This window comes from Lampetra planeri, chromosome 25 (genome assembly GCF_965212315.1).
Source record: "Lampetra planeri chromosome 25, kcLamPlan1.2.h2, whole genome shotgun sequence".
NCBI lineage: Eukaryota > Metazoa > Chordata > Hyperoartia > Petromyzontiformes > Petromyzontidae > Lampetra > Lampetra planeri.
Window position 1 is genome coordinate 2,449,483 of NC_136131.1, and position 21,837 is coordinate 2,471,319.

Genomic DNA, 21,837 nt, shown 5'->3' on the forward strand with positions numbered 1-21,837 from the left:
AGCGTTGATGATGGAGCGAGCTCATGTAACAATTATCTGCTGTACGTTTTACCGCATCAATAAATAAAAAAATCTAATTGCCTAGGGTAGACCGTGTGTTAAGCTGGTGAACTACGGGGTTATGTAAATGTGCGCTGTTGCTGTCGCCCCGAGAGCATTGACGAGCTGGTTGTACTTGCTTTTGTTTTATTTTCTACCTACGTGACATTACCGAAAGAACCAAAGAGTATGGACTCCTGCAGTCACGAAAGCTTCAAATCAAGATTGCTCCATCGATGTCAAAACATCGATGTCTGCCACAGGTGGTTCGCGTCCTTGTGCACAGCGCATCAATGGCGCATAACAGTTAACACATTCCAAATCTTGTGAAGAGTCATTGTATTCTGGATCGAGTTATTGGCCTTCTTTCTGTCGCCGTTGTAGCGACATTTACAAACAAATCTGCTTTGGTGTCCTATGAAAAGCTTTGTGGGAATTGCATGGGAGAGAAAATGAATCAGAACTCCTCACCCTCCCATATATAAAAAAATAAATGAGCAACCCCCACAGACCGCTTTGTTATTTCTAGATTTGAAGCTTTCGTGACTGCAAGGATTCATACTCTTTGGTTTTTTCGGTAAAGTCAAGTAGGTAAAACAATTAATAAAATAAAATGAATGAAAACAACTAAATTTAGTTATTATATTGATTGTTTTACCTACGTGACTTTACCGAAAAAACCAAAGAATACGCTTTGTTATTTTTAAGCTAAATGTGTTATCTTTTAAATTTCGATTTAAAGCTTTCGTGACTGCAGGGATTCATCTTCTTGGTTCTTTCGGTAAAGTCACGTAGACGCTGTCTTCTCGACAGACCTGTTCTCCACCTGAGGATGGCTGCTTGCGTTGTGGCAGAAACGTCGTGAGAATTATTTTATTATGTTTTATTTTAATTATTTTATTATTTCCATTCTACGTGACTTTACCGAAAGAACCAAGAAGATGTGTTATCTTTTTTTTACCTATTCTAAGTATTGGGACATTCACGTAAATCAATTTTTTTTATAAAGCGCTCCGAAGATGCATTTGTTGATGAGACATGCGCTAAGTGAATGAGCACCGGGACGTTCTTTCGCAGCGCCTACCTGCGTCAGCATCGAAAACGTCTGATTGCTCAGGAAGGACGGTGATGGCAGTGGAGACCTGCGGCGGAACACGTGACACACAATGTGACATTAGTCAGAGAAGGAATAATCTACCCAGCTAGATTTGAAGTCTTCGTGACTGCAGGGATCCATACTCTTTGGTTCTTTCGGTAAAGTCACGGAGGTATAAAATAAAATAAATGAAATCACGACGTTTCGATTGCAACACAAGCAATCACCACCACAGCAATAAAAAACCTTTTCTTGCTGTGGTTTCCCACCTGATGATGATTGCTTGTGTTGCAATCGAAACGTCGTGATTTTATTTATTTTATTTTATCCCTACGTGACTTTACCGAAAGAACCAAAGAGTATCAACCCATCATTTTAAAGAGCGGCGCTGTGCGGCGACATTTATAATGATCAAGGACATACAGTGTACACAATCGGATGCCTTCACTAGGAAAGTCAGACTAATTCCAATTCTTCCTTCCTTGAAGTTACAGAAATTCTTCACATTTTAACATGATAATTGTTTTTTACCCTTTTATCTGGCAACAAAACTGACACCTTTTTTTTACAAGGAGTCATGTTTGCATAGACCACAATACCTGAAAAAAGGTGTCAGTTTTGTTGCCAGATAAAAGGGTAAAAAAACAATTATCATATTTTTCTACTGGCAAATGAGGTTCCAATGTGTGTAAATTTTTACATGACACACGCTTACTTTGAGCAGAATGATATACGATTTAATGAGTGCTTAAACAACACGCATTCACAACCGTCCTTTTTTAAGATACCAGTTTTATGAAGAATAAATTGGTGACCTCGTAACCTCGTAACATGTCACGTGACTCGAGGAATGATTTAGCCTCTTGCTGTTTAAATTCCATGGAAACAGCTCAAAATAATTAAATGCATTGATCAGCCCACGTGAAGAAATCGTAACATGGTCAACGTTTACACATTTCGGCGTGTATTCGATGCGAATCATTATCTCACGCGCGTAATTAAAACTCATGCAACGCGATGTCACTGCTTATAAACGGATTTGATATAAGCAAGCCTGACCACTCTGCTAATGAGGCAGTGTATGTTGATGCCGGTCCAGAGTTTTTTTTTATTCGAATCATTGCTTTATATCGAATCGGAATCATCTAAAATCACCGACTGGACACCTGTGAAACTGAGCTTTACAGCTCATCGTATTCCTCCAGCATAAACAAATATTCTGATTGCCGATGGTAGTATCAACTCGCAGAAGGCCATGCTTGCGGCTGATTGGTTGTGTCAGCAATACTTTGATTGTGTACATGCGGAGGCGGGTGTATGAAGGAGACGCTGTCTGCTTATTTATTTTTTTACTTCACAGACTGGGTGAGATTAATGCCTAGCTAAGCAGCCAAAACGCAATCGGGCCTTGTCGATTTGCCCTTTGGTTTGTGATGGAGACATTACCAGTCCATTGGTGTTGGTGTGCGGCTCCATTGGTGTTGGTCCATTGGTGTTGTTCCAACATCAATGGAGACTAGGCTCTAAGAAAAGCTGTATTGGGTGTGGACCAATCAACTTCAAGGACAGTGCATATCATTATCAGAGTTGTTTCTTTTTTTGTTTGCATTTTGACTGCTTGTGTTGTGGTTATTGCAAACATGATCCCTTGTATAAAGGTGTCAGTTTTTGTACCAGATTAAAGTGTAAAAACCTATTACTATGATTTGTTTACCTTTCCTATACTTAGCACTCCTATCGTGTTTTTGTATTGTTGTAACGTTCTGACCTGCCCTACTGGACATAGGTGAAATGTAGATTCATAGCACATGGGATTCCTTCTGTATAAATAAATACTCTGATGATTCTGATCAAACATATCGGAGAGCTGCCACTGTTACTATTATATTTTGCGCATGGCGGCAGCAATGTGTTCACAAGCGAAATGCCAGTGTGGGGATCTGGCTCGGCACGGAGAGAGGGCTTCAGGAGTTAGTGGAGTTTTGATCCTCCTCCTCCGTTGCAGGAAGTGGGCGACGGTAGCCTTCTCATAGCCCACGTGTCGCGAGTTTCTACGCTACATTCAACACAACCAACACTGCCGATGGATATCATTAATTTGAATCCAGATACGATCAACACTTGGTGGCTGACATTCGTACGTATATTTTATTATGTTTTATTTTCATTATTTTATTATTTCCCTTCTACGTGACTTTACCGAAATAACCAAGAAGATGAATCCCTGCAGTCACGAAAGCTTTAAATCGAAAAATTCGTACGTTTGTTATTTATTTGCTGACATTCCACTAGTGTTTGTAGGTTAATTTTGTGAGAAAGATTAAGTTTACATGGACGCTGCTACTGCTGCGATTAGTTGCTGTAAAAATGCACGCAGAAATTAAGATTATTTAAAAACGAATGGCGTTGAATTTATAATGCAGTAGCAATACAATTCGATTTCTTTGGCAAATCCTTCACTGATGGAGCGCAGGCTACCGTGGTTTACTCTGTGGCGCGTAGTTGGGTTGCATGGTCAGTCGCCCAGTGCCGGATTATCCTCGTAGCACAAGTAGCTACATATGCTACGGGCCCCGCACTTTCAAGGCACCCGCGCTAAACGCTTTCAAGCTATAAATTCCGGCTCAGTGATTCTGCACTTGCTCTATACCGCCTTCAACTTTTATGAACAACTGGGTGTTTAAGGTTAGCGATTGTCGTATTAACTGGCTGTATAGCAAATGAAAAAATAGAATTACTTTACTGGCTGTATAGCAAATGAAAAAATAGAATTACTTTACTATGCAAGTTAAACATTGATGTTTTAATATTTATGTTTTTTTTTATTTAGGGCCCCTTTATAACATATGCTACAGGCCCCGCACTAGCTTAATCCGGCACTGCAGTCGCCCTGTCATGGCTTGTCTTTAGTATCCAAATAATGAAGGAGATGTGTGCATCGGCCTGTTGGTGTTCTGATGAGGTTGGTGGTTAATACCACAGCCATGTCCTCGAGAGGGATGCACGTCAAAGCCAGGGGGTACGATGTGGGGGCCCTTCTTGTGGCCACAGATATCACCTTAAGCACGAGTCGTATCCGGCATCTCGGCGAAACGGACTTCGTTCATTATTGTGACTCGCAAACTCTTCTCTCGCCCACCAGTAATTAAACATGCGCAGGATTAGTATTTTGGCGTTAGTCTTAAGGGTGCGTGTTGCTCGCTTGTAAGACCCCCATGGACATCTTTGGCCATGGGGGCCTTACAGGCGTTGTTATTTTTGTATAGGATTCTAATTTGTAAATACTGTACTCCCCACCACCCCCCCCCCCCCTCTGCCCCCCATAAAAAACTACTGCAGAAAATCGGTCTAAATATCAACATTATTTTATTTCCTGTTTATGGGCTAATTTTCACCAAAGGCTGAGTGGGTCACGCTGCTGATTTCGCAGTTGCACGAATTCTGGCTGTGGGTTCAGTCGCTTATTCTTATCTCTGCTTTTCATACTCGCAGGAGGGCCACGCGTTGGCCGTGCAAACGTCTCGGCGCTCTCGCGGCTCGGGGAACACCGGCCCACAAAAACCCCCACGATGTTAATGCCCCCAAAAACAATTCCTCAATTTGTACAAAAATACAAACCGTAGAGTCCAAAGTTAAGTTTTTCTTGGGTTAGATCGCCTACATATAAATGTGTCGTTAAAACCGCCACTGCCCGACACAGCCAATTAGTCAGGATGGTCACGTAAACAAAACGTGCCAATTAGTTGCTAGTACAGCACTAACCGGTGTGTTGAAGAGTAAACCCACAACATTTACAATTTGAGTACTGTCACGTTTCGCTGGTGATTACAACAACCAGCCTCATCAGGCGATTAGCCAGAATTGCAAAGAAGTCATCCTGTTTCGGTATTAAATAGATAATAATGGTCACGAAAGCCTACGTGTGAAACCTTTGTCAATATGCCCAAACCAATATCAGCACATGAAATGACACATTCCTATGACAGGGGTGAGTATATCCACATAACTGTCACTGTTGATTTCATTTAATCCCAGAGTGAAGGGGGATCTAAATCACCCTCAAAGGGATTTGAATTCCCAACCTCTGATCGGCACGTTACTGTGATGGTGGCCAAAAACCTCGACGAAAAATGTCAATGATGTTTAGCGTGTGAATTGTTTTAACTTTCCAGCGTCTCTTCCCTTGCATCCACACAACGGGAGTTTTGCGATGGCTGCATGGTTTGCTGCGATGCCCTTCACGAGTTCTTACTGCTGTCACTTAGAGGGGCGCTGCAGCGATGTAATGGTTAGCGCACTGGGCTTGCAATCCAGAAGCCGCCGGGTTCAATCACCGAGCGTGGCTGTCCAGCCAGCGGTAGAAATGCGGTAACACCACCGTAGTATCCGCACCTCCGATTCGCAAGGCTAGCCATGTACGGTGCGAAATGAGTTCGACATACTTACATACGACCAAATGTTGCCAAATTTTAAAAAAGGACACCGCGAATTACTTGATTGGGATTACACCGCAGCAGCGGCATTCATCGCACCCCGACTAGCAGACTAATGCCAGGTGGTGCAAGCCAGGTGGTGCAAGCCAGGTGGTGCAAGCCAGGTGGTGCCGAGTCACCTTGTGCCCGCACAGGGACAGCTGCCATCGGGGGGGTGGGGGGGGGGGGCCCCTTACGAATATGCCGACATGATGCGACGTGACGATGGTAAAGCGTCTTCTTGGTTCTTTCGGTAAAGTCACGTAGAAGGGAAATAATAAAATATAAAAGATATATACTTTTTTTATTTTATTATTTCCCTTCTACGTGACTTTATCAAAAGAACCAAGAAGATGAATCCCTGCAGTCACGAAAGCTTTAAATCGAGATGGTAAAGCGCTCTGAGACGCGCGCCGCGAAGATGCCCGAGGGGCGGCCGCGTCGAGCACAAGTCGTCGTTGTCGGAACTGACCTGGGGTGGGCGGCGGTGGGCAGGGAGAGCGAGGGCCTGTACGGCAGCGTGGGGTACGACGACGACGCCGACGGCGGGGTCACCGCCTCGGACGACCCTTCGCGGCTCGACAGCAGCGGCCTCGGCGACAGCGGCACCATCGGCCTGGCGTGCACGTCCAGCTTCTCCAGGCGCCGCACCGCGTCCGATCTGAGCGCGCAGGGGTAAAAGAACAAGTCCGGCACCGTGATTACTCGACGGGATGCCAAGGCTAGCGAGGGTGGCAGCTGCTACCAGTAATTTGAATATGAACGGTGGTGGTGCGCGGTATGAAAAAAAAGCTTTATATTTTTCCACACCGCGATTTGCAACCCCGGGGGAGAAAATCTTGCGGGGTGGTGGTGGTGCATCAAAATCAGCTCTCGTGATGTCGAAGCAGTCGGAAGATGAATGTTTATTCGAGCGGCTGAACACAAAGAAGCTTCACGGTCTGTTGCAAAGCGACCAGCGTGGTGAAGTAGGCATCGGCTTATTCACGTTTGAGAGTCTTTGTTGTGTAGAATGGTTGACTGAGTGCGATTTCAGCCGCACCACCTCTACATAACAAAAGGCCCAGTCCCATTTACACGCACCTTTACATCATCCGCACCTAGTTTACACAACAAAGGCTCATTCCTAACAGCGTGCTTCAGCCGCACCGAACCTCACAAAAATAATATTCAGGGCCTACCTTGGCTCCTCCCACCCTCAACCAGTATATATACAAGGACTGTTTTCTTGGAATTTCTCTCACTTGATACAGCTATCGTGCTGTGACGGTTCCACCTGAAGATGGAAGCTTGTGTTGCCTCCGAAACGTCGTGATTTTTATTTTATTTTTATTTTACTTTTTATTAATTTTAATTTTTACCTACGTGACTTTACCGAAAAACCTAAGAATATGAATCCTTGCAGTCACGAAAGCTTCAAATCTAGAATTCCGATAAAGGTGGAGAAAATAAACGTTCTGCTGTCTCAATGCGGAGCTCTAAGGGCATGCAGGACCGGTGACCGTATGGATGCGTAACTCGCCGTGGCCACGCGTTACGTGTTCTGCGATGCCTACCTGCTCACTGGAGCCAGCGGAACAGGAGGAGACCTCTTCTGGAAATGGAAGAAAAAAATGTAAATCCGGTTAGAGTGAAAAAGGTGCAGCTCTGCAATTCCCTGCTCGTCTCGCACCTCCGATTAGCACGGTTGGCTACGTACGGTGTGAAAGAAGTGTAACATACATACATAGACTCGCACAGAGACCCATAGACTCACAGAGAGACCCATAGACTCACCACGCAGAGATGCATAGTATAATTTAGTATTAGATCATCGTGTAGGTACATTGTGTTAAATAACAACCAATTAATAACCGCCATTCGCCACTTAGGTGACGTCACCATGGTGCCTGTGCCAGGCCAGGTGAACTTTGAGGCCACGTGAAGTGTCGGAAGGCTCAATGACAGGAGGTCACGGGACAGACCCAGGTGCCATGGGTTGGCTGACTGAGATGACTGGCAGATGCACCACCAGCTGTTACCCCCTACCCTGCCAAAATGCAGCAAATAACTACCACCACCAACCGCATAAACGCTACCACCGAGTACAAAACCACCATCATCGCCACCACCACCACCACCACCAGTTCCACATTGGCATTATACCGACGTGATGGTCTAATAAACGAATCATATTGTTCGTGAAAGCCGACGTATAAAATTAGTACTGTACATACATACGTTGGATTACAGCCCTATACTCTTGCTAATCCTGCTCCCTTGCCAACTGCCAGGTGCTTTAGAACCCCGAGATAAGAGAAACTCACCAGCTCACACTCGGCGCCTCGGTCTACAATGAAGAGAAAAAAAATCAACAAACAGACCACAAAGGTGCATTAACAATCAATGAGCATGCATTTCCAAACAAATTCAATCTCATGCCAATTCGTCGGTTCAATTTCCAGGTGCGATGATGAAGTCTTTATGCTATAAAATCATCATAATTTCTTAAATGGAAGCGGCTTATGAAATAGGAATTCGATACCGAATGAAGTACAGCACAGTATGACGGGATTGATATTGAATAAATGTCTGTAAAGATGGAGGAGGTTGTGAACGATAGCTGGATAACATAATTCCAAGTGCAGTGTTGTATGCTAACAACGCCGTGCATCTAACTGATCCGGTGTCGTATCCTATTAATGCCGCATCTGTTAATGTAACCGATCGCCCCCGACGCCCCGACTCGGATTCGCCCACCGACAGCCACCAACCTCTTCTTGGTTCTTTCGGTAAAGTCACGTAGAAGGGAAATAATAAAATAATAAAAACAAAACAAAAAGAACAGGTCTGTCGGGGAGACAGACCTGGTCTTCACCTGAGGACGGCTGCTTGCGTTGTGGCCGAAACGTCGTGAGAATTATTTTATTATGTTTTATTTGTATTATTTTATTATTTCCCTTCTACGTGACTTTACCGAAAGAACCAAGAAGATGAATCCCTGCAGTCACGAAAGAAGCTTTAAATCGAAAGCCACCAACCTGTGAAGCTGTCGGCATCTTCAAGGTGCACGTTGTTCTGGCGACGGAGTGGGGAGCTGGGCGGCTTGCCATGAGGGTGGTGGAGATGCGGTCTGCCGCCGCTGCCACCGCCGGGTGACAACTGCTCGTGGAACCCGGCCGGCCGGCTCGGGGGAAACGGCGCCGGCTTCTGGGGCGGCCGACCGCTGAAGGGGCGAACCGCCGCCATGGGCGGGATGCTCGCGGATTTCTGCCGCTGGTGCTGCTGGCCCGGCGTCAAGGGGCTGGGGGATTTCGGTGGCGGCGGCTGCGTGGACGCCCTCCGCCCCAGGTGGGGAGGGCGATGGGCGCGAGCCCCCTGATGGTGCTGCGGCTGCGGCTGCCCGTTGTGTTGCAACGACATTTGGCCGAAGTTGTGGATCGCCGGCGGAATGGGGTTAGATGGAGGTCTCTTCACGTGCCGAGCGAGGCATTCTTTCTCTGAAAAGGCAACGCGCAGACGCACGCTGTGTGTGATGGGCGTCGAGACGGCGTTACGCCAGGTCTCTAGTGTTAACGGGACAATGCCACCCGGGTTGGCAATCGTAATGAAAACGAGACTCAAAGCAGCCGTTGTCTCGCCATTCAGGGGCCGGTGAGTCTGCGCACCGCTGTTGGAAATCAAAGAAAATAAACTCTGAGCAATACTTACCTGCTCGTTATGAAGACTCGAAACTGCATACACCGCTTGCGTCCCCGTGCCTGACCTGCTACCCTTGCACCCTCCCCCCTACCCTCTTCTGGGCTTCCGTGCCCCATGAACACATTTACCTGCCGGCCATGCCACTGTGGACTGGGGAGTGATTGCTGTGCCTGTCGTGCTTACGATGATCATATACAAGTTTTGCTTTGTGGCCTTTGTGGGACATAACCATCTTAGGGAAAAAGGAAAAGCATTGCTGCGATTGATGGATGCTATTGCAGCTGCTTTTGCAGCAATGCTTTTGTGTCACCTCGATATAATCTGCGCCGACACCTTCACATCGATCAGTCAAACGTCAGATGTTTACTGACAGAGGTTTGGAGACCCCGGCTCCGCTCACCATACAAAGTGTTCGTCGCGGTAATTTTTACCACAACCGGCTTTCGCGACCAATGTTACGATTTAAGATTGACGTTTTGGGCCAGGTCGTGCAATTGAACCGTGTTTTGTACGCCAACTCCCCTCCACAATTCTGTCACCTGCTTGATGATGCTGGCTGCTACAGCTACCAGCGAAATGTCACGCACTCCGTTGTTTTTTACGTGCCTCTCCAACAACAACACGGGTGGCATTGAAGCGGTGATAAATTGGCTACGTTTATTCACGCGACAACTTCACAAGTTGGCTGTGCCTGAGAGGAGGTGGGTTTACGACACGCGTTATTACTTACGTGATCTGACGCATAAAATCACTTGTGTTCGTCGGTGGTGTTCTGTTTACGAAGAGGTTGTAGGACCAGTGAAAGTAAAGCCTGTCTAAAATGTAATTGCTTCAGAATATCAGTTTATGATTTTAGCATCATCATTTCTTTTTTATTCACGACCTAGGTGTGGGACAATAATGAATGGTAAGGGTACGGTATAAAGTGTGGGTAGTGACCGCACCTAAAAGTCATGTTTTTTTACATTATATAACTTTGTCCATAAAATACATGATTACAATAATTTTCTCAGCAAAACGCAAGGGGATAATTTAAGTAATTCCCATTTTTCTTTGCAATTTATTCGGATTGATTTAAAAATAATCTAAATGTGTGGTGGCCATTTTGCATGTGTACAGCCCTTTGCCCCTCTCCCCATCCCCTCCACTGCCACCACCGCCAACACCCGCCGACGCCACACGTACGCATCTGTATAATCAGCGCGTAGTATTTAACCTAAGGACATTTTTAAATAAAAGTTTAAAGGACCCGCAAAATCTACCGTGTTTTTGCAGCCATTTGCACCGTTTAAAATGTAGAATCTGTTCAAATTCACCAATTCCACGATCCACCCGTTTGTGACCTTACGTGGTATTAAAGAAACCATAGCCCCCCCCCCCTCGCCCCTTACCTGCTGCGTGTGCTCCTGGGTGCTGGGCTCGTGCACCCACGTGGGCGAGCACGGAGTGAGGCCGTGCCGGGTAGGTTGCCGGGCAGTGAGGCCCCGACAGTGAGCGGGAGTTCTTGTTGCAGTTGCTCTGAGTTTTGGAGAATGGAGGTGCAGAGTTCCCCCTCCTGGGCCCGGCCTTCTGCTCCTTCGACAAAGCTGTCGATTGGGGAGGGGGGGCGTCGTTGGTCACACCTCGTTTGCTTTCGGGTTCCGCAAGGAGATCAGTCTCATTCACCTACTAATCACGCGGTTACTTGAAGCGAGGCCGCATCACGACCTGGCCACGTTTCTGTTGCAAGACCCAGATCGTTAGTATTACGTGGCCTAACCCCGCAAACATCCATTCTGAATGATAATTACGGGCGTGAAATCCGACAGTTTTAACTCACAGCACGTCCGTTTGGGGCCACCCCCAACGAAAAGACAATTGCGTACGTAACAGTCGCGATAACGTTCATCTCGTAGCACGCCACCGCGCGATATTCGCTCCTCGCTCTCGTAGAGAGGGAACGACTCAAAGGCGCGAGGAGGAACGACAGACGAGCGGGAGGGCAGCAGCCACGCGATGAGCCGGCGCCAACAATCGCCCGTGCTTCGCAGTCCTCTATGTATTAAGATGTTACTGGCCAATTAAAAAGTGTTTACATGTGGGAGGTAAACCTGAGCACCTGGAGAAAAACTCATGCGCGCTAGGGGTATAACACTCCATGCAATACAGATGGAACAAGTGAAATCCACATTTTTGCTGTTTCCGCCTTCTCCTAGCAATTAAACCGGGGTATGGATCCACCTCGACGCCAACGGGACGGGAGTTTCACGAGATCTCTGCGTGACCCACCAACCCTCGCCGCCTCCACAGTGCTGGGCTACAGGCCACGTGCGTGCCACTGCCGCCCAGACAAAGCCAGATGCTCCGTGGAGCATCGTGCTCCCCGTTCAGTGTCCGCTGGTCTGTAGGCTGCACAGTGCACAATCAAAACCTAAAACTATAAACTAATATGTTGATTTGAAGCTTTCGTGACTGCAGGAATCCATACTCTTTGGTTCTTTCGCTAAAGTCACGTAGGTAGAAAAATTAAATAAAACCACGACGTTTCGGGTGCAACACAAGGTAAACCTTTAAAACCGTCTGCATCAGCAGCAGGCCATGCTTTCCCACCCGATGGCGGACGCTTGTGTTGCGCTCGAAACGTCGTGATTTATTTTAGTTTATTTTTATACCTACGTGACTTTACCGAAAGAACCAAAGAGTATATATACACTAATAAACACAGGCCTGAATGCCAGACATTGAAAACCGATTGCTTTTTGTGTTTAGTTTATTTGCCCTTTAGCCGCACCTCCAATTAGCATAGTTGACTACAAAAGAAGCTAAACACACACACGCGCTGGCGTCACTCTGATTTGATAGCATGCATCGCGTCGAGGTGTCATGCTCTGGCTTGCTGGGAGAATGTAGCACAGCAAAAAATGTTTACTTCACCTAATCCACCTGCAGGGGATACAGTGTTTCCCCCTCGCAAGCATGTGTTTCCTCCGGATGCTCCAGTTTCCTCTCAAATGTCAACCATTCATGAATTGCTCAATGACAACTTAACATACAGAGGACGGCAGAGCCTGGGCAATTACTGGGAGCGCCGACTCACCGCCTGTTGTTCCTCGTTGCGATTCTATCCTATTGCTAAGTTGCCTTCTATCCAGAGTGGCATCTGAGACCTTTGATTTTGATTCGCTGCTGCCATGTCTAATGCTCTGCGCCTCTCCTCTCTCTCTCTCTACGAGAGTGAGTGAATACTGTGCGGGGGCGTTACAAGTTGACATTATTATTATTATTATGATCTACACTTTGCAATTTTCCCTTCGGGTAACACTTGCACATTCCTACTTCAATCGTGTGGTCCCGAAGTAGGCACATCAATTGCGTTTGTTCACGTGCGCCATTTTTGTTCAATAAGTTGGGTGGGTGTTTTTGTTATTGTTGTTGCATAGTGCCGTCGTTACAACTGAACGATGAAGCATCGAGCCCCGCTGTGTTGCCACTCACGTGCAACCGAAGTCCGGTCATCGGATTTGGTTGGGCTGTCTGCGATAGGCGTCACGTAATCTCCCTGTAAAACACAGCCACAGAGCATGTTAGGCTGAGCCACTGGAACACGTCATTTAAATTACACAGCATCGCATGGCTTTGCCTCACCAATCTCGTCAAGGAGCATAAACCATCATCGCGCAAACTCCGGTAATCCTCGCAGCAGCAGTGGCTTTTGGCTGGCCATCGAACAAAGACGGTCACTGCATCGCGCGCTTTCAGATGCACTTCTGTGGCCGTCTGGAACGCTCTTCCTGCGGATTATAGGAAGCTTCTGGAGCTGTGCACTTTTAATCTAAATTGAAAACGAATTTCTTTAGAACTGTCTTTTGTGTTTAGTTTGTTGTCCTTCCCCTTGCGAAAAATTAAAATATAACTTACTCTCAAAATAATAATCGCAGAGGTTTTAGTTTTTTTAAACTTTACAGCAAACATTAAGAGCCACCAAGGAAGGAAAACGATATCTTGTTAACAAACCCAAATAATAAATTAAATTAAGAAATCCACAAGACCATACAAAGCCAACGCTTCCAGTAGCTGGACATCGCCCACAACGGGGCTGAAGGAGTCACGTTTTTATATTTCCTTACGACAAATAAGCGTGGCCACAGGCTTCCAAGTGTCGACCTGCAGAGTACGGCTACTCTCCTGCAACGCAATGCCTTGGGCAATGCGACTGTTCATCGCAAATGCCACAAATCGTGAGGCATCCGTCGCAACAAGAGGCACAACTGTCACAGCCTGCGGGCTTTGTTGAAACGAGACAACGACCCCTGTAGCAAAAAAGGAACGCCTGCTAAACTGCAAAAAAGACAAAGTATGAGAGTGCGACCCTTAACGATAGAAGAATGTGTAAGCTGCGATTAAAATCCACGGAGTATACGGCCACGGGAGAAAAAAACTTACGTCGCTTTCTTGATCCTTGGAGTGCAAATTGAGGCGAAACGACTCGGCCAGGGGAGCGGAGGGTACGGGTCTCTGCTGCACGATGAACGAGCGGCGTTCATCTGAGGAAGAGCGGTCAACAAGGGGGAGAGGTGGACAACGTTGACTCTGGCAGCGCTGCTCCACCTCGTCCGTTCCACGGCACTCGCTCTGGAGCTGGCTCCCAACTTCGGCGGCGCGCTGTTGTCCCGAACACGCGGGTACGACCGAGGGAGTTGAGAGGGCAGAAGATGGCTGACGGTCAATGCCTCCCCACAACATGTAAGTCATGGAGGGTTCATCTTTTTGGTTCTTTCGGTAAAGTCACGTAGAAGGGAAATAATAAAATAATAAAAATAAAACATAATAAAATACAATTCTCACGACGTTTCGGCCACAACGCAAGCAGCCGTCCTCAGGTGAAGAACAGGTCTGTCGGAAAGACAGAGTCATTCATTCTGACGCTGTCTTTCCGACATACCTGTTCTTTACCTGAGGACGGCTGCTTGGGTTGTGGCCGAAACGTCGTGAGAATTGTATTTTATTATGACCACTGCTCGCTTCCCACGGAGTGAAACTAATTTTAGTAATGCCACCGAAGGAAGGATGATGGGCTGAGTCACCCAGAGCTGGAATTCAACTTTCCACCGTGAGTCAAAAGCTCTGCTGAATCATGCGATCCTTTAAGATTCACTGACATCCTCATGAGCAACATCAGAGCATATTCAACTATGAGCTCATACCCTGGTCAACCGAAGAGTGTTAAGAACACAGGTAACGGTGGGGCCCTGCAAATACTCGCCACTGCTGGCAGCAAAAGGGCCTCCACTTGACAGGGAGCACTGGAGAGCCAATCTAGAGGGTATTTGGCCTACTCTTCCAATGCCGGCCAGTCAACCTGGGTCGAGGTGGGAACACTCACACGTTTACCCCCATCGCACACGTGGACAGAGGTGGGCGGTGGGGGGGGAGGGGCATTTGATAAACTCGCCGCCCCCCCCCCCCCCGTTGTTTCAACCACCACGCAGTTGAAACAATGGGCGCAAGATGGAATCGACCCCGTGACCTCTGGATTGCAAGTCCAGTGGCGGCGACACACAATTACACTATTACACAACTTAACACATATCCAGTGCAACACGATATGTCACATGTGTGAGTGCGACGCCGCAGAGTATCCGCTCGTTCTCAGAGAGAGCGAGAGAACGACTCAGAGGCACGAGGAGCGACCACAGACAAAGAGGGGAAGGCAGCAGCCACACGATGAGCCGGAGCCAACAATTGCCCAAGCTCTGAGGTCCTCTATATATTAAGGCTTTCCCGTTCCGAGACATCTGCAAGTTACAGGGTGGGTGTTGTCCCGTTCACCGCCGAATCTCAGAACGCGTGAGCAGCTCAGCCTTCATTTTATTTCAAGAGGCGTAGCAGCGCCGTTGTTTTTAGAGACATTGTTACTCACCGCCGAGAAGCGTAGCGGCACGACCGCACTGCTGGCGCCAAGCTGAGCCGCGCGCCCTCCCGAATGGCCTTGTGGCAGGATCGGTACCGATAAAGGTATTTTATTTTATATTCTTAGGTTTTTTCGGTAAAGTCACGTATGTAAACAATTAAAATTAAAATTAATAAAAGTAAAATTAAAAAAATCACGACGTTTCGGAGGCTTGTGTTGCCTCTGATTTTTTATTTTATTTTTATTTTACTTTTAATGTTTTACCTACGTGACTTTACCGAAAAAAACCTAAGAATATGAATCCTTGCAGTCACGAAAGCTTCAAATCTATTTTATTTTAGCTTTTCCTTCCGGTTTCGTTTCGATGATGTAACCCGTACGTCATCGGAACGGATTCAGAATTAAAAACCGACGACGTACACGCACGTCATCGGAAGGGGAAAGGGCTAACGGCGTTGTCGGCCGACGCATGAGCACCGTACCGGCGTAGAGGCCGTCATCGCAGGTGCGGGCCGGCACCACGGAGGGGCTGTTGTTGTCGGGGCTCTTGGGTGGCGGCTCGTAGTCCGGAGGGTCCTCCTCGTCGGGCTTGTCGTAGTCGTGGTCGTCGGGCTCCGGAGAGGCCCCGGGCAGCACGTAGTCATCGTCCGTGTCGCCCTGCGCACGCGCAGACGGCGGGATGGCTGACGAGTCTCGCCACGGCTCTCTCCTCCCCTCTCTCCCACGTGGGTTTCTGGGCGGTGCTGCACGTCGTCCGGCACGATGTCCGACGTTTCGCTCCGCAATTGCGGGGAGCAGGTTCAAGAGCCGAGATGTGAGGAGGAGCTCCCGGGCATCGTGCGGGACGACGGGCTCTTGTTCAGAAGCGACCTGGCCACAAATGATAGCTCAGCAAAGTAGCTTACCATGTGGAAATTTACAGGAGATTCTAAATGTGGAAGGAAAAACCGGAAGACCAAGACAAAAATCCAGGAGACCACGTGCAGAGAGACACGCAAACCCCAAATATGCAGCAGGCATCAGGGGTCGAGATCGAACCCACGACCTCCTGCATACCAGGAGAGGGGGTTAACATCTCACCACAGCACAACGGTGAGAGCGGCGACCACGTGGCGGCCACCCACTCGATGTTCTCGGTCAAAGCGAGTGATCGTCGGAGCTGGCCGCGTGAATTGTGCTGAGACACGAGGCACCGAAGGTGAAACGCTGATTTCCATTCATACTAAGCCATTTGCGGAGCCTAAACTGCTGTAATGAATAATTGCCATAACACACAGCGTTATAATTTCATTTCACGACTCGATGACACTTTACAAATCTTCAAATCTCGACTAAGAAATGTCTCTCTCTCTTTAGTTATTTTCAAAATGTCTTTCTCACTTCTTCTTTCCTTAGTTGATGCTCCACTATTTTCCGCCTTTCCATGCACAGCGCCCTGAGAACGATTGTTTGTTTTCTTGAACGGAGGCAGGGGGGCGGGGGGTCCCAGAACCCCAGAACACAGTTCGGATATTGCTTGCGACCGATGCTAGCCATGGCCAGGAATTGAAATCGGGTGGCTGGATTCATGACTGCAGTACGCTTAAATTACGGCTCACCCAAAACGTGTCATCTACGGCGGGCGGCTCAATGGAAGTCACATAATTCGGTGCAATTTTTGTTCACTTGTATGTGAAGGTGTGTGAAGGTGTTAAACGAGCAATTTACCGTCCACACACGATAATGAAAGCGTCACATTTGTTAGGAGTGTTTGTTGCGGTAGCTATTTGTTGATCGCTGGCTGTTGTTGTTGTGTTCGTGCCCATACGTTTGGGTTTTCTTCGGGCGGATCGTCGTAGTCTTGATCGTCCTCCTCCTCTGCCTCGGGCTGTCCCGCGTCCGTGCTGTACCCAAACTCCTTTGCTGGCTTCTGGGAGCTTTGAGGGCGTCCGAATGGCGTATGCGGCTGCTGAATGAGTACATGAATACATACGAGAGTAAAGATGTCACATCGAAGGGGTTTGTGCCATTCTCAAATAAACATTTATGTCCAACGAGCAATAGGAGCTTCAACACCAGTGGCTCCTCAATTTGTGGTCTGCGATCACTGGTGGCCAACGAGGCCGAGGGAAGATGGCCTCTGGGATAGCTGCAGTTATTTCCACAATACACCAACATTTGTTGTTAATGCTTGGTCCCCAACCGAAAGATAGTTGAGGGTGGACAGCAGTGGTTGGGACCAAATATTTCCCAGCAGTATTTGTTTCAAGTTTTAACAAAGCAAATATATATGTTTTAATAAATCTGTTCTGGATTCACCTTCTCCGAGTATCATCAGCAGGAACGTGGCCTGTTCAAGAAACCCTGCCGCTCTGTCTGGTCTTCACAGAAGAGAACCCGAACACGAAAACCGTGAGTCTCAGAAGAGATTTTTTGATCGGGTAAAACGCCGACGCGCGTCGTCGTAATCGTCGTCATCCCTCCTCCATCCCGACGCGACCGATTAATGCAGTTTGTCACGTCAACAAATGTGGCCAATTTTCGTTCGCTGCTTAAGTGCACCGGGCATGTGCTGCTGTTGTAGAGCGTTCCAGAGCGCATTTAACTACGCGGCACCATGGGGCGCCGGTGAGTGCGGTGCAGAGGAAACGCAGAATCATCAGCCTCTGGCTCGGTAGATTTGCGGGGGTGTCGAAGAAATAAATAAATAAGCTTGGGCAGGAAACGGGTTTCTTTCATTTTGCCGATAAAACGAACCCAAATTTAAATATTACTTTAACTTATATTTCGCGATCCAGCCTAAAGTTTAGGACAAATGTAAAGTACGCACAGTTATACGACCTTGTGGGTCAGTGCTCCCAAACTTTAGCTTTTTTTAAATTAAAATATCTCAGCCGGATACATCCCCTTGAAATGGGAACGTCTCACTTGCAAAGGTGTTGTTATCAAAGTGGTGCGTGCACAGCGCACAAATTACCGACGCGGTATACACACACACACACACAAGGTATTACCCACAATGCAACAAACTATCTGAAGCCATAACAGCCTTTATGTTGTGTTAGATCGCGTAAATATAAATGTGTAGTTAAACCCGCCAACACCGACACATCCAATTAGTAAGGTTTGTCACGTGAATAGAACATTCCAATTCGTTACTAGTGTAATAAGAGAGCACCATCTCCTGTATTATTGTGGGGGGTATATCACCTTATACAGTCTGTGTTATCTATAGTGGGCATTACATCGAGGTAAAAGGTGATGGGGCGAATCCACCAGGGAAGCCTCTGGAACGTTCCCGACGGTTCCAGGAGGGGCGTGGCCAGAGGAGGGGCGGGGCTAGGGGCGGGGCTTAGCCTCCGGGGAGCGAATATAAGCCGGGGGCACAGCAACGAGCGGGGTCGGTGTGTGAAGATCAAGAGGAGCTCCCCGTTGCTACTACTGCCCCGCCAACTCAACCTGCCACGTGGCGGATCCACCTCCAGCCAATCAGCTGCTCCCTAGCGCGCCGTGAGCCGGCGGCGTGTTGGTGAGCGGGTGAGCGCCACGTGGCACGGGGCAGCGCAGCCACCCAAGTGGGTGGGCATCCGCGGAGAGAGAGAGAACGAGTCTGTACAACTTCAAGTCTTTTACCGTGTTGGAGCCACTCATTACACCAGTTCAACACACCGGTGTGCTGTTTTAGTAATGGATCGGCACGTTCTGTTTACATGACAAACCTTACTAATTGGCTGTGTCGGGTGATGGTGGATTTAACGACATTTATATTTACGCGATCTATCCCCAAAAAAACCCTTATTATGGATTATATAGGTCGCGAAAGCCTCCTACGTGTTAAATTACCTCAAATCAGCCACAGCCACAAATAGGATGTCACATCATAGTCGTCGTAAATTGCCATCAAGACGCTTTTTGTTTTCGTTTGCAAAAGCAATGGGAATACCTTGACTAAAATCAGGGACATTTGCAGAATATTAAATCTGCACGTAGCCATAAATTGAAAGCACTGGAGAGAGAATCGACTTGGACGAAATGTACACATGGCATTTCAGTATGTGCACCGAAACGTTCACACATTTAAACTGATTTTTTTAATATATAAACAAACTAAAAATCGTCGCAATTATTTAATACCTTTTTGTTTTTGCAAGAAAGATTTGCCAAGACCACTCACTCACAGTGAAGCTGCAAGGTGACGCGTTCTCGGAGCTCGACGTGAGGGCCGAGTTTACAAACTCGTGGACGACGAGGGGAATGAGACCACTCCGAGAATGCGGACAGATCAGGGGACTTGACTTCAGGTGGCGTTCGTTCGTTCATCACGCACCGTCGACAAATGACCTTTGTCGCCAAGTGCGTGACCTCTTGCGGTGACAGCGTTCGCACGCTCTTGGCTGCCGTACACCGGCGTCTCGAGTGATTTGTTGATTAGTTTGAGCCACGGATCACGGGGTGGGGGGGGGGCAGGTGACCACGGTGGGGGGGGCAACCCGTTCCTTTGAGGGGGGTCGCAGTCTCTCGCGCCGAACGTCGGACCGCCAAACGAAGTTCCGCGATTTTGCTGCTGGAGTGTGCGCAGTTGCAGATCAAATCGAGTGTCTATTTCCGTGACTTCTGTAGCCGGGGGCGAATGACGCCGTGTGAATTAATCCGCATGTCTATCAGTCGTCAGCAGCAGCAGCTGTCGACTGATAACGATGGGTGTGCGTAACGATGTAGACGTTGCGGTCCTTCGCCACATTCTTGCCAAGAGGTCACGCGTCGTGAGAAAGACACTGAGCTTGGCAGGTGAGGTTATAACTCACTCTGGTCAAGGTGGTAAGAGTGGCTCGCACGAGATTTACCCATATTATGCCGCTTATTTGGTGATGCTGCAATGGCACAGTTAACAATAACAACTCAACACACTCGTCGACAATACTGTGGCTTTAAAATATATATGAAATCGGCAACGTTGGGCAATGACCCCTCTGACGGAAGGTCTTCCGCTAGACGGAGCCCCAGACAGCCCCTCTGGAGGGTATTTAGGCCTAACCTTCCACACTGGCCAAACATCTTGGAAGCGGTGGGGGTATCCACACTTTGCCGCACCGCACGCGGCCTGCCGATCGTATAACGGCGGTGGGCCGACAAAGGTGAGAGAATTCACGAAAACTTGGCCGTTGTTTCAACTGGGGCACCCAGTGAGATCACACTGGGTGACCTCTGAGCTGCAAGTCACAGCGTCCTGACCACGACACCACACGGCAGCATCCCCATCAATGCATTGCGAGTTGTGAAATGTTTGACCAATGGGTTATATTATTCTGTAGGCCCAGCAGTATGGATTCTAATTGACTTTAAAGCATTGTCATTACAACCACTGTGCAGGTTCTGCTTACAATCGCGTCCTCATCTGTTGGCTGCTCATAGTCTTGGCCATCGTCCTCCTCGTCACACCGTCGCTCCGCTCCTCTTGCGTTGTGCGTGGACTCCGTCGCCGCTGCCCTGTGGAGGCTCTGGGGGTTCTTCACCCGGTGTGCTTGCAGCTGCGAAATGAGAAGAGCAAACATTGCTTTCTTAATTCCGTGCAACTCGGGGTCATTTTGTTCGTAACATTTTCGTAAAATGTTTTAATGGAAGATTACTTGCGCTACTCGCTTTCAACAATTGTGTAAGAGCCCCTACTGGACATCTGTGAAAAACAGCTTCATAGCTCATCGGCTTCCTCCAGTGTAAACGATTATAATTCTGGTATAAATGAGCACGTGATACATATATATCCCTTATTGAAACTTTATTTCTATTAAAATGTCAATGAACACAAGTTCTTAAAACGTATCGTACGATAGTATTTTGATGACAAACTAACATGACCCAAATAAAATGAAGCAATTAAACAAGTATAGCCCGTAAAAACAAAGTTTTTCACTATAAATCCTTTATATGCGTGGCGGCTAGAGTCCTCTCGTCCTCTGGCTTGAGATGGCTGCCACCTATGGGTCAGATGATTGCATTGCACCATTAAGCAATTGGTAATTAAATATAATATTTTTGTCCTAAAAAGTGCAAAATTTTGGGAAAATTTTTTCACGAACATTCATTGTCACGCACAAAGAGTCTGTGTGGAAAATGTCAGCTCGATTGGATCATGGTAAGTGGGTTAAAAAACGACCGAAAGATTTGCACGATCGTAAGCAAGCAAGCGAACTTAATATAAAGGATTTTAAAAAAGTTACCTTCATATTCACTTGCGCGGAATTGCCACGGTAAGCGTAAATCTTTTTTTATGGTTGTTGTCATCTTCGGTGCATGTGAACTACATTCAGGCCCTTTCAGTTCATGGGAACGGTACTCACATTCAGGTCCTCATCAGTCAGTACTATCAGTTCATGTGAACGGTTCTTACACCCAGGTCCTTGTCGATTCATGTGAACGGTACTCACCTCCAGTTCCTCATCGATGGGTATTTCATAATCTTCATCATCTTCTCCTTCCTCCTGCTGAGCCCACGAGGCCTCCGGGCTCTGTGGGGTGTCCTGGCGCTGCCTCGGGACGCTTGCTTGATGCTGATTGTCTGGCTCCTGTGGTTTGTAGGCAGGAAACAACACGAATTAGCAAGAACGAAAATGATCATCTATAAATAAATATTAGCACTTTGAAAAAAAAAATACATACGAAATTGAAAGGACCTTTGTACT

The 21,837-nt window shown here is 47.5% G+C and overlaps 1 protein-coding gene across 3 annotated transcripts in view; it reads right to left on the reverse strand.

The window, feature by feature from the left end:
* Positions 1-21,837, reverse strand: part of LOC144727240 (uncharacterized) — a 63,211-nt gene that overhangs the window by 12,675 nt on the left and 28,699 nt on the right. Inside the window, exons 7-18 of one of the 3 annotated variants that reach the window (XM_078605924.1) lie at positions 21,583-21,720; positions 20,539-20,685; positions 16,986-17,123; positions 15,661-15,835; positions 13,711-13,811; positions 12,763-12,826; positions 10,680-10,874; positions 8,628-9,086; positions 7,914-7,936; positions 7,164-7,201; positions 6,080-6,268; positions 1,124-1,181 (exon numbers count right to left, since the gene is read on the reverse strand). In XM_078605924.1, coding sequence (XP_078462050.1) covers positions 1,124-1,181; positions 6,080-6,268; positions 7,164-7,201; positions 7,914-7,936; positions 8,628-9,086; positions 10,680-10,874; positions 12,763-12,826; positions 13,711-13,811; positions 15,661-15,835; positions 16,986-17,123; positions 20,539-20,685; positions 21,583-21,720 — 1,725 coding nt within the window. Of the gene's footprint in view, positions 1-1,123; positions 1,182-6,079; positions 6,269-7,163; positions 7,202-7,913; positions 7,937-8,627; positions 9,087-10,679; positions 10,875-12,762; positions 12,827-13,710; positions 13,812-15,660; positions 15,836-16,985; positions 17,127-20,538; positions 20,686-21,582; positions 21,721-21,837 lie in introns of all 3 variants that reach the window. The other 2 variants (XM_078605926.1, XM_078605923.1) reach the window with 2 other exon arrangements.